We start from the raw sequence: 13,609 nt of genomic DNA, 5'->3' as shown, positions 1-13,609 counted from the left end.
AATTATTTCACAAGATTCAATTTCATGTTACTTTTGATACTTCAGTTACGATAAACTTGACAGTAAATTGCCCTCAAAAGTGCCACCACAGGCCACCAATTGAAGATGAATAATTAGAAAAGCTTCAGCTTCAGGAGGGGGACACCCACCTCCTGGCCTCCCCCCGCGTGCGCTTGCGCGCACGCCTTGCTTCGCTTCGCTCCGCACAAGGCTGTACCCTCCTGTTCTTTCACTTGTACCCTTCTATTCTGAAAAACATTGACAGCCCTGATGGTGCGTCCTATTTAGTGTTCTGTGTTTTCCATTCCATCAGCCCTTTGGAAAGTCATATATTCAGTTGATCGTCATGGTCGGTATATCTACGGCCGGCCATGTTCGACATCATACGCCAAGAAAACTGTCAGTTTTCGAGGTTAGGGTGCATGAAATTGCTTCAAAATGAGTTCAAAACGTTAATCACTACCTCAATTTATCTCTCTTTGCCACCAATATGCAACATTTTGGAGAGACAATGCTACATATAGTCTTTGCATGCGTTTACCATGCACAATTTTTTTCAACCGGGATACAGGAAGTCACCAAATTCCATTTTTTTTTTCTTAAGATCAGTTTTTGGCTTTTACAAAAAAAAGGATACACGTGTTCCGCCGTGGACAGAAGAATGAAACATGCAGTTCGCCACCGCCGACTGAAGATGGGGAGACTTCATAATTATTATGAGTGAGAAGGGAGATGCTTGAATTTTTGAGGTTGTAAGGAGCTATATGAAAAAATCTATGAACATTTTCTCGATTACCCCCTCCAGAGGTGTTTGTGAACGCAGCCTTTGCGGCCATTCATTCACGGCATTGCAATTGAATTATTCAGTGTGACACTTGGTGACTCGGCGGGAGGGAGGCGTTAATTGAAACAAAATCTTACAGAGGAGGAATTCGAGTGATATATATGTCTTTACCTGTGAGCTCCACGTTTATTTTCATCCGAAGACCGTGTGTCGAATACTGGTCGGGGAGGGGACATGTTATTATATTCTGCGCAAGGCGGACACACATTACGATATCAACAAGCATTATCTCGATTTTCCCAACGGTATACCGACACAAAAAAAATTCGATTTTGAAAATCTGATTTGAAAATTAAATTACCCTCGAATCAAACTGCTCCGCCATTGGCTGTCATTCTGAACGCCATCTCGGGTAATGAGATCGCTCGTATGAACATTAAATAGAGCGTGCGCTCGCCGTTGCCATGGAGACCACTGAAATGATGACGGCGCTATACTGCAGTGAAATAGCTCAAACTCGCCGACGACTTCCCAGAGCTACTCTGGGTTTTCCACACTCAACATCTCTGCATGTATTGGCTGCGGTCGGCGGACTGTACGCTGTTTACAGGACGGGGAAGGCGCAAAACCCACAGCAGCGACCGTAACACACAGGGAAGACTCAATTTTGAATGTACTTTATCACTTTATCAGAGCACCCGAGGACCCATTCGTGCTGAATCGTGTATAGTCTCGAAAGCACGGTCATTGTTGTGTTATTTCAGATACAAAAGGCTGAGAAGGTAAGTGCTTTGACGACTCTATTAGATAAATCTCATTGTTATTGATTTGGGGCATATCTCTACACCAAGGGTTCGCAATTCAACGGAATTTATCTATACACTGCCACGCAACACTAAATTTTATTTTGTCAAGGAGAAATATTCCGAATATCAGTATAGGGTTTTGCACCCTTAGGGTTTTGCACCCTTTAATGGACAACGGCCGTGGATAAACGGTAGCCCACACCCAAAAAAAATACGCAGCTTCGGCATTTGTTAGTTTTCCTATGTCATACGCAGATACCATAATCATGACTGTCATAGTCATCGTCGTCATTATCATCATCATCATCATCATCATCATCATCAAATTCACCATCACCACCACTATCATCATCATCATCATCATCATCATCATCATCATCATCGATGTATCATAAATCTGCCATAGCCCCCAACCCACCCCGCAGGTAATTTGATGTAAATCACGCAAAGCTCCGCAAGACTGTATCAGGAAACTTTTCTGAAGGGTAAACGCACAATATGATCCGCACTTCAAAAAGCCCGCTCATTAGTCATTCCGTCATCAGCCACGGCAACGTTTGCCTAGACCAGCGAGAAATAATCTGCCGACGAGCTAGGCCTTCATTACATGAAAATTGATCGCACGGAAGATAAATCTTTGAATACATATATATATTCTATTCCGAACTAGTGACTTTTATAATTTAAACTCTTGCTAGCTAGCCGAGGCGACGCCAGTGAGATGAAAGTCTGACTTACTGAGCCTGAAATACCTGACGAGTCAATTTGCTTTTTTATTATTACAGTTGATGTATTTTGTAAAATATGCCGCCTCTTAATCAGCAACGGTATTGTTGACTTTGCCTTCAACGTGCATTCTTGTCATCTATTGATATTTTTCTTAAGTGAAGCATAATTCTGCCCATTACCATGGCAGCGCACGGAACGCGGTGCTCATTTTAAAACTTACCGACATATATGATTTTATTCAGCAAATGTTGTCACGGCGTAAGGACGCACGTCATACATATTCACTAACAGGGCGTTATTATCGACAAAGAACTACCACATTTTCAATATTGTGGAGGCGGTCTCTCCAGCTTCCCTTGCGATTACTGTCGCTTGTGGTGGTTCTGCGAAAAAAAAACTGAGATACGTCAGTTCAGAGTCTTTCGTGGTCGACCTGTTTGATAACGAATCCCAAGTCGTATGTGATTTAGAGAAATATTTTAATTCATTTTGCTGACGGCAAACAAATGCATATGCATAATTCGATGTTTATCCACTTCGCCATTCACAGTGGAAAATACCATACGGTATGTTGTAACATTGTTAGCGTTTTGCAATATGCCAGAGTTGACGAATAATAACCACTGATGCAGTGCGCAAGTTCCGTACACCACAATTATGACCGGTCATAATAGAAATGAGAGATGTTCTGAAATGCTAAGACCAGAGTTGTCGAATAAAAGGGAGTATGTAAGACGCTTTTAATCTATTCTGCGAGCGTTAAGGCCTTGTCAACGTCGGATACAGATGGGTTTTTGCCGATAGGGAAATTGTCGTGGTGTGGCAATATCCGTTTGTGCACATACCGAGAACGAAACAACAAACATCTGACATTGGAAAATGTACTGAAATTCAGCAAGCACAATATAATCATCCGATTTATCAGCGTAGGGCGGTGTTTATCAAAGTGTACCTTCGAAGCGAACGAAATGAAGCTTGAGAATGATAGCACTATGATATTACTTTGTCTGTTCCTTGTTTTCGGCTTCTATCCCCCCCCCCCCCCCCCCCCCCATTCGAACTTGAGATTTTACATACAATACATCACACAGATATGTTCTCAGAACAGAAAATCCGGGGCAAATTAAACGTATTCTTTCTTCTCCTCGCTGCATAATTCTACGGCAATGGCAATGAGTATTGAAAAAAGATAGCAGGCTTTTCACCTTACAATTCATTTTCAAAGAACGTCAGCGGATTCTTCAATACTCCCCCCCTACGCAGAGTGAAAGGATTGTTACGAGGGTAGAGATCAGGAATCTTTCGAATACGAGTCATATGCAACAGTGTGGCTCTTTTCATCTCCTAGTTCGTAAAATCAGTGCGCTCCTTCAGATTAAATTTTATGCGGATATTGGCTTCCAAAAGAGCACTTTCATTCGTCCATATTTGCAATGCTCAAATCAATGACGTCACAAATTGTTGTGGCGGGAAAGGAAATCCTCAGATTGACGAGATGTTTACCAAATAATGCGAGATGGCGCATTGCAGGTTCTCGATTTCGTTTGTTTTCGAATACTCTTATGCATATATTGATACTAGGTGGTGAAAATTTTCATGCAGTTGCAGGTGATGAACGTGAATCATCAACTTCAGCAAAATTGACAACTTCAACAAATAATTGATGATACCGATCACCTGATAGGTTGGTGGAGGTTGTTGCAACAGTAGGCTAAGTCTCTTCAGGGACCTGTGAAGTCCCTGGGAATAAAAACATAGATCGTATTCCAGCCCTGAGAGGTTGTATAATTTAATAGCGATGATTCTGAAAACTATTCTGTGGTTGACGATTTAATATAAAACTATTTCATGTCACATGTATCCTTAATTATTTTTAAAAACACTGAATTGAATTAATCAGACACGGATCTTATTGAATAATTACGGTAGAGGGAAGCCGTACAAACATGAGTCTGATGATTCGAATATCATTCGCGTGGAAAAATTCTATGAAATTCCAGGGAATCAATGGTTGTACATCACTTTCATCATGGATGCGGTGAGATAGAAGGTTCCCGGGGACCAATAAAACATGAATAAAGTGTTAATAGTACCTTACCCTGAAGGCGCCAGAGAGAGGTGGTCGTCCGGTCTGCGGCTGTGCGTATGGCACCCATACAACGGGTCTGTTGCTATGCAACATCGCTTGTACTTATTTTCAAATGGCGGCTGTACCGAAACTGGTGACCACGGCAAAAGCAGCTTCATATGAACAACAGACACAACCAAAGTTTATCTACCAAAGTCTTGCAGTGATTGGAAAGCTACAAAACTGGTGAACTATGAACATGCGTCAAATGCTGAATTTGATACCCATTTCTTGATATTTGTCACAAATATCCGGGGAGAGGCAATAATTTATCGACAAGAAAATCGCGCAGCCGCAGACGGGCGACTTTCTGCCTTTACGGCAAGACATAGGATTCAGCGAAAGCTTTGTATGATGATGTAATTAAGGCCGTGATGTCTACACATTCTTGACGGAAATCTTCGGGCGTCCACCTCTAAACTGTGACATTTTATTACAAAGTTACTCTCACAAACAGGACACGAAGTCAGATTTCCTAAAACCTCAGAATGGAAGGTATTATAGGGTACTACCTTATTCCTAAAATGCCATCCTCTACCAGATACGATTTCTTTGAAAAATACGTCTAAGTGGGGGAAAGTGATGACTTCTCGTAGGTCAGCTGGCCGGCATATAATATTTACCATCTCCATCATATGGGTCGTTTTGGCGGTAATATATTTCGGATATATTGGTTTGAACGATTCCAGATTTGCAAAAAACTCTCTTCGGTTATTTTCTGGGTTATGTTGTCGTATGGTGCATTTTAAGAGCCCCAATAATCCCTTAGCAAGAATTCCTTTTCCAAAGGTAAGTATCGACAACGTCTAGATCAACAGTATCCGTAAAATTAAATCTTAGCTGGCACTTTTGATCACACACTATCTATTCGGTTCTCCCTTCAGCATTGTTTAGTATGCCTACATAATTTACGATGCGCCCGCGACCCCGTCAATAGAAGTTAATTTAGTCTGGTCTGCTCTATGGTGAACTCGTGTCAATATCGCCCACTCCCCCATTTCCAAGCAATTCGCAAACGTGAAGGCGCGATTGACAAGATCATCAGTTGTAAAAATCCCCAGTCCTATTCAAAGCTTGATATTCATCGTGCGATGACTGAGGCAGAAAAAAGAACCGATGCGATTCACATATCCTGTCGTTTAGGTTACAAATTCGCAAAATTGATGTTTCGTAACATGATCCCTGCTGTCTGGCACATATCTGCTTCCCGACTGAACTGACGCCTATTTCACACTTACTCAAGAGCGCTCTCAAGTCTCCTGTCTCCGCTATGCACGCTCGCACGCGCGCACAAACATACATACATGATGTATATACGTGTATCCGATATCAAGCTAGCGCTAAATTATATCGCCCATGACACACAATGACGATAGATTCGTACGTCCGCCTTTGTTCCTGGCAGAAATACATGCTGTTTATTCCTTGGTACACACTTCAATGAGTAATTTGCCAAATTTCGACCAACGACTGTTGACAAGTGAGCTATTTTTGTACCGTCGTAGAATTCACAGAGATCACTCGCAAGCTATCACGACCTCGAAATACGACTTCGTGTTGCGAATTACATGGGTTGTTGCTGGGCTTCTCTTCATCATTCCCGGTCTTACTCAGGCTTAATGTCGATATTGTATTACAATTATTGTAAATCGCTTATTCCTAAGATGAACCCGGTCCCTCAATTATGCGGCCATTAACATTTTCAGCCTAAGATTAAAATATAATTTTGACATCTTGAACGAGCTTGGCGACTTACAAAAATCACCAACGCAATCGCCGCTTCTATATTATTTCCGAATATTTTATTTCTACCCCTAAGTTAATGTAAAAAGTCGGAAATATATCAAAAGATACTACCATGTGCCTTTATTTAAAATCATGACCGTTTTTATCTCGAAGTGAATGGATTTCTTGAAAGCAATCAACAATATTAAAATGTCATTGCCTGTTTTCATCAATCATGTGCCGTAAAGCGGCATCCAATGTCACATGACCATAACGGATACATCGTTAATCGCGTTAGCATCCAAAGATTCGCTAACTACTTCGATTATTTTGCCAAGATAATCCGGGAGACAATGTTTTCCCGGAGGCAAGTGACTTCAGTTATCTGTTTTCATCATTCGGCTGTTTTGTTGGCCATCTTTTGTGTTGTACAGTCTCGCAAAATGGGTGCGACATTGAGATGACAATATCGGGTTAGAACGGCGACAATTTCAGGTTAACTTCGTTAACAAGAAAATAGAAAGGCGCGCATATACAATCTGTACCCTTGATCTACAACAGTTCCTTGACTACACACTTTATCCGACCGAGTCAGCTGATCACCATAGAAAACCTTGTTATCAGCCCTTTCAAGTTTATTATTGGAAGCTGTGACGAGTTAATTAATCCGCCTTTCTGGAGGAACATTAAAAAACATCAATTTTTCATCATCGTATTGGCCCTGAGTCATGTACATTCACGGTCTTCTCAACAAGAGAATGTCCTCTGAGTCTTAAATCTTCACAAACATGTAGGCCTGTATGAGTTTGCTATGAAGGGGCTTTCTTCTCCAACACAGTATCGCACGTACACTTCCATTCAAGGAAATTTCACGGAAATGACTTTAAGGTCACATCGACGATATAAGCAGGTCTTGGATATTGCTCACCTCACGAATTGCCTCCTATCCCGTGCAACAGCACAGTGTCGGGCTAACATTTTTCTCTGCCTCGTTTTCAGGTTCTACACTTCCATCGGGATCGAGTCGTCCGTCGGCTTGGTAGCTGATCGTCTATTTGATAACCGCATGCAGATGAAGTGTTGGAGACAGCGTTGCCAAGACACCACTCTCGTTCACGCCGTCGTTCAAGAGCACAAAAGCCGTTTCTTCAGCGACACGGATCTTTGCGTTCATCTGAGACCAAAGTTGAATGGACGAGTCCTGCTTTAGGTTTAGAATTGAGAAAACAGCGACAATGCCAAGCACCATGAATGGCCTGCCACCGAACAGTTCCTGGTATGAACGGGCACTGTCGATCACCGATCGCCGTCGACGTAGCCTCGGCCAAAGCTCTGGCGCCACGGCCATACACGACGCCATCGCAAAGGGGAAAGTCCACCTGGCGAAATTCATCCTCGATGCTGTCGATGGAGATATCGTGAACGCTCGCGATATCCACGGCAAAACGCCCCTGATACGAGCCTGTAAAATCCGAGAGGAAAAGGCGAGGATAAAAGCCGTGCAGCTTTTGCTTGGACGAGGCGCGGACGTTAATTTACGAGATAACATGGGACGAACAGCTCTAAGTTACGCCTGTGAGTTACGGTGTAATGATATCGTTAGAATCCTGGTACAAAATAATGTTGACCCCGATGTTGAGGATAACAACGGAAACACAGCATTAATGTACTGTGCCAGCGTCGGCAATGACAAGGCTGTCGAGATACTGACGAAGTCGTTTCGCCGACTTGGCTTGGACGTTGACAGAGAAAATGACGAAGGGATGACACCGTTGATGATGTCCGCCAAGAATGGGTATTTAGAATGTGCGACGCTACTGGCTCAAGAGGGGAAGGCGTCGGTCGACAGGCGAGACAGTGTTCGGAATCTCAACGCAGAGGAGTGGGCCAGAGAAAACGGATGCACGACACCCGAGGTCGAATCGTTTGCTTCGATAAGAAGATCAACGGGTGCTAACCGACGTTTCAAAGGACTGCGCCCTTTTCTAATCTCTACGTCCCAAAGTTCGGATTCGGACCAGAGTTGCCAGTCGAGTTTCGAAGACGGGGACAAAGATGGTTCTGACTCCGATGTGAGTCAGGAGAAAGTGCCAAAGTCTAACACCAAGAAGGCATCCAAAGAACTGAGCATTGAGGAACTGGCTAAAAAATTCACTGAAGTGCAAAAGAACCGTGGAATTCCCGTCCCGACCCAGATGCCGCCTCCCTCCTTTAACAAGTACAGGTATGCAAAGAGATGCAGTTTACCTAACGTGACCGTATTTCAAAATTATCGCATGGAAGTCATCAGAGACGATGACAACAGGCCTGCTCAGGTGGATGAGGACAGTCCCAGCCCAGTAGAAGAGGAAGATTCACAGCAAACAAGATCCCCGAAACTCTTTTGCACTGGAAAGTCAAATAGTATGGACGACACAGCAGAGTTCCGAGACAAAGTCAGTGTTTCCGTCCAAACTTCGCGCCGTAACAGCGCTGCTTCGGTGCATTCGAGGAAGTCGCCCATCATAAGATCCAGAGATCCTAGCCCTACACGCGCGACGAAGGACAGCCAGCCTCGTTCCAGACAGACAACGCCGATCCCGTCACCGGGTCTACAAAAGTCGAAATCAGAATATGTCACTGTCACGTCCCTACCAGCAGGCGCAAGTGCAAAACGACAGGGAACAGCTCCATCGAGACCGGAGAGCGTTCGTTACCACCAGCGAGACGACACCCTCACAAGCGTGGAAAGTGCCAGTCACATAGAGTTTGACTTTGATAGCGAAACGCGAGGCCGCGCTTTTCCCGCACTGAGCCCGCGTCAAAGTCAAACCGAATACACAGATAGCGATGTTTTTCTGCCGCCAATCGGTGGTTCAAGGGACTCAAAAACTTTGACGACTAAACAGCAATGCCGACTGAGCAATTCGGACGTTTCGCATTGAATCGATTCGCAGAAGAATATACTTTGATGACTAATTGATGAGAGTCCATCAGGTTTTCTTTTATATTCTCGATTACATTTAGACTATGTTTCTCATCTGCACATTCAAAACTGCATGACGGAACCTGATCCTTCACGTAAAATGTCAGATGCCGGAAAGCAATGAATCGGCCACCATTAAAGAAGTAACTGTGGATGCTGAAAAAAAGGTTGCCCGTGTCTGGTTGCACTGTCAAACAAGATGCATTATTGGCGCGGGCGACGGACAGAGCGGAATGAACGGCCGTGATTTTTACGAAAGGAGTTCACGAAATGATTTAAAATGCTTATTGACTCACGTTTTTACACGGCCGTACATAACTCGAGGGGTAAACAAGTTGCCGTTCAAATGATTTCAGTTGTCAAAGATAGTCACTGCAAGATAACAGTTAGACCTTGTATCGAGTGTATGCAGGCGTCAAGGCTTTCAAGAGTGACTGACATTTTGCACGTTACAAAAGAATGGTGAAAGAGACGGAACATCTTCGGGTCTGCATCAAGAACGCCAAATGACGTTATCAAATCATTGTCAAAAGTTATCGACGTAGGAATCGACATTTTGCACCGTTTATACCTGTGGCAACACCTTCCCTGTAGTTTACTCCTGGCTTGACGAAATTGATCTCCGTCTGAGGGGACGAGACCACCGAGAAATTGATTCTGCACCACGGGAGCCTGGGTCACAGATGTGGCTTGTATCACACTAGTGTTCTCAATACGTTTTAATAAAACGATGGGATCGATGAATGTCTGCAAATTATACCCGAATAGCTCTAGTACTTTTGCTGACAACAAGGACTCGGCTTTGCAGACTCACATTGTACGGGATGGTTTCACTATTATCAGATGTGAAACCCACAGGAACCGCCCCACCATGCAATTATTGAAACTAGCCAATGAATCGGCATATGACAAACGGCCTACGATAGCATTCATGGTCACGAAACGTTCATACTTAAATTATGTCTCCAAACTGTTTAAAGCTGATCCGGGTTAAAATAACCATTTTAAAATATCTACAAAGAGCAAAGAAGGATTTATCTGAAGGTTACAACGAAATGAATGGTTGTTGATAAATCGCTGAGTCAGCTGCAGGCTAAGTCTCATTGCACTTAAAATGAGAATAATCGGAAGAGACAAGACTTTATGCTTTTTTGTGTCTGGTCCAAGGCACTAGAGAAATTACTCTGTTCCGATACGCCACAAAGAGTTGAATTGAATGTCACCTTGTAACACTACAAGTCGTTGACTCGCTCCAAATGAATTCTATGGAAGAGATTTTCAGTTTGATTTCCTCGACGCGTCCCATGGCGCCAGATCAACGTGAACGAGAACTCAACGAGAACTCACGCGATCCAGTCAGATTGAGTTGGGTGTTTAGTGTAACGAAAAGTTATGCAGAAGCCGAATCTTGTGACGCATAGGCTTCTATTTGTCAAACCGCCGCGATAATTTCGATTGTATGATATTTTAAATAGTTATAACCACACGTTTTAAATTTTCATTCTGTGTGTACTTTTGGCAATTACAATCCTACAAATCCTTATTGCCGAAAGTCAAACACGTTGAAAAAATGGTAGTTGGTTATTTGATGAGTCTGCACAGCGATCAACACATTTTTCTAGATTTTAGAGAGTACAACCACTTTACAATTTTTCGGGCCCATAGGTGAATAACGGCTGCTCACATTGGATTTTGTCGTGTGATCAAGCTATTTGGCCAATGGTACTTCGTTATCTTTGGAGATAATCTAACAAACAATCCATGTTGTGGAAAGTAAAAGCATTCTGCACTGATATGTCAATAATTCTACATTCCAAATATGAAAGCCGAACGACAAAATTGATATAAACATTTTGATCATTTCATGCCGAAATGAACATGGCTTTTCGATAATTTTGTAATTTTTCCAAATGATGTTCTCATTGTATGATAGACTTGATTTTGAATGTCGCAGGCATAGGAATCCTTTGATGGGATTTCGTTGAAAGTATTGAGATATTCCAACTCATCTGAACGGTGGGATTAGCTTACCGTTGGTGTGCCCCGACTGATTGATTAATGGTCTGTGGTCTGTTCGAATCCGCCATTTTGAAAGCGCGACTCCATTGGTCAGCACAGTGCAGGCATGCATGGCCCTGGGCTCGCCAGCTTCGCTCGAGTGATCAATAAATGAGAAACAAGCAGGTCACGTTGTTTTGGCGTAATCAGCAGTGAATGCCTGGCTTTCATAATTTATGTTTCTCAGAAGGGGGATTGTATTTTAATAAACTTTCACAAGACATTTGTGTCTCGAATCACCTTTCGCTTACGTATCACCTTTGATCCCAATTGGGTACACGAGAATACTTGGGAATACGTGTTCAAATTCAATTCGACGCTTGTATTTTCCGGTATACATTTCTTTGGGGATTGAAAAAATAATAAGGGAGAAAGCTTTACGTTTGGCTAAGTAGCTATGTGCCTGGATAAATGTCTATGGCTGTCATTTTCAGACCACTTCAAAATCTATTAATAACTCTGTAGTGCAGCGATGGAATTAAAGCTGTACAAAACTGCGCATTGAAAATAACAACTCGTAATCACATTAAAAGCGTAGGGCAAGGCATTGCTTTACGTATAATCGCCATGCAAAATTAAGATGATGCCGCTTTGTTTCCATGGCAACGCCTCGGGCACTAAGCCATACTCTTGTATGCTGTAAAGTCTATGAATATCGTGTATCAGGTTTTAGGACAGATCTCGGTGTTAAATTTTGATTTTTTGTTATACTTTACCAATCCGCTTACACTTCACAAGATATGGAATACTTCTATATTTGGGACACCGAAGTTTTGTGTTCACTTGTACGAACTATAAAGAGAAATATCGTCGACTTGGATGGCAGACACAGTCAACTTTTCTCGACTCTCCCACGCTAAATCCGTGGGTCGAGATATTATTTCTGGAATCACTTTTTTTTCAAATTAATGGAACATGCCTCTTACAAAACACTTTATCTAATTATGCAAAGTACCAAACTATTAATTCGCGGAAGACAAGTTCGCCAACACTGAAGATACTATGGTGTTGGCAAAACTGTTTCGCTCCACGCAAGGAGGAATTTAGAACTGCCGACGGTGATGATCTGGAAAACCACAAGTGCTTTTATTGGGTTTGACAGTCAAATTACATTAGATTATTTATTGCGCACCAGTCAGTGTCACATTTTAACCTATAAGGTCACTCACGATTTACGTCCATCCAAAAGACAAGCTACAATTTGGTGCATGATATCGCGTCAGAGGACACAAGAAACCTCAGTCTTCGACGTCCTAGAACTCGCAAAGCGTGCATTGTGCAAAGGACACCGCCACCCGACAATAAATAATTGTATCAGTCCACTTTAATAATGTAAATAAGAATCAACGGAATATCAAGTATTAAATAAATCACGAGAAAAAAAACTGTTCAGAGAAAATACACTTTGATTTCCTCCGATTAACATTGATGAATTAAAAGCGACAAGTATACAATGATACCATAATGGACATTTATTGTCTGTCAGAGTTGCCAACTTTGCTGTAATATATATTTTCGCCTCTGTGGCGAAAGCTATTAGCATTTCGATCTTGTGGCTCAACGCTACCTCTCTCCCTGACCTTTTTGTGAAGAGTTGTTTTATGTGGTATGAGTCACACAACTAACATACATTCAATGCCACGGCACCTTGTAACATCACCATGCTGTATCGTATTGCCTTATACCTCAACGCTTTTCTACATTCATTAGTTTGAATTGGACAATTCAGCTTTTTCAAACTATGAATTGTATATTTGTCAGGTGTATGTAATAAAAAACAACACTTTCATAACCTATTATGGGCCTTTGATGTGATGTTTGTAAATAGTGGTTAAGAATAATTAAAGTACAATTCAAAGTTAGAGTTGTTGCAGTATATATATATATATATATATATATAAACAGATTACTTCAAGTACAAAGTAATGAAATCTATTACTTAAGTTTCATGCATCTTGCAATCCTCAGATAGAGTGAAAGGATTTCTAGCTCGACACTCTTACATATATGATTTGGACGAACCATTCTATTTGTAGGTAGTGTTAAAATTCGATAAATAATATTTGTTTTGGTGGCGACATTTTGAAACCAACTCAGAGCGTTTGTTTAACAGTGTAGATTTGTCAGCATTGATAATGTGCAGCTTTTCTAATATACAAAGATTACATCGCTTGTTGTTGAAGTAATCTGTTTATTTATTTATAACGCTCTGCTTTTTGCATTGAGAACTGTAATTTCCCTCGAGGACATCTGTATTCTTCGATATATACATATATATATATATATATATATATATATATATATATATATATATATATATATATATATATATATATATATATATGCGTATGTATGTACGTGAGCATGTATGTCGCGATTTATTTCTGATTTTTGCAGGAATATATAACACTGCG

The 13,609-nt window shown here is 41.7% G+C and overlaps 1 protein-coding gene across 1 annotated transcript; it reads left to right on the top strand.

Annotated features, from left to right (window-relative positions):
• The first annotated feature begins 1,314 nt into the window (after positions 1-1,314).
• Positions 1,315-12,995, top strand: LOC139149375 (uncharacterized). The gene is made up of 2 exons (XM_070721104.1): positions 1,315-1,566; positions 7,172-12,995. The coding sequence occupies exon 2, from the start codon at positions 7,363-7,365 to the stop codon at positions 9,094-9,096; it is 1,734 nt and encodes a 577-aa protein (XP_070577205.1). The 5' UTR covers positions 1,315-1,566; positions 7,172-7,362; the 3' UTR covers positions 9,097-12,995.
• The last annotated feature ends 614 nt before the right edge of the window (positions 12,996-13,609 follow it).

Source organism: Ptychodera flava, chromosome 14, assembly GCF_041260155.1.
Source record: "Ptychodera flava strain L36383 chromosome 14, AS_Pfla_20210202, whole genome shotgun sequence".
In the NCBI taxonomy this organism is placed as follows: Eukaryota; Metazoa; Hemichordata; class Enteropneusta; family Ptychoderidae; genus Ptychodera; species Ptychodera flava.
This window is presented reverse-complemented; position numbering and strand designations above follow the sequence as displayed.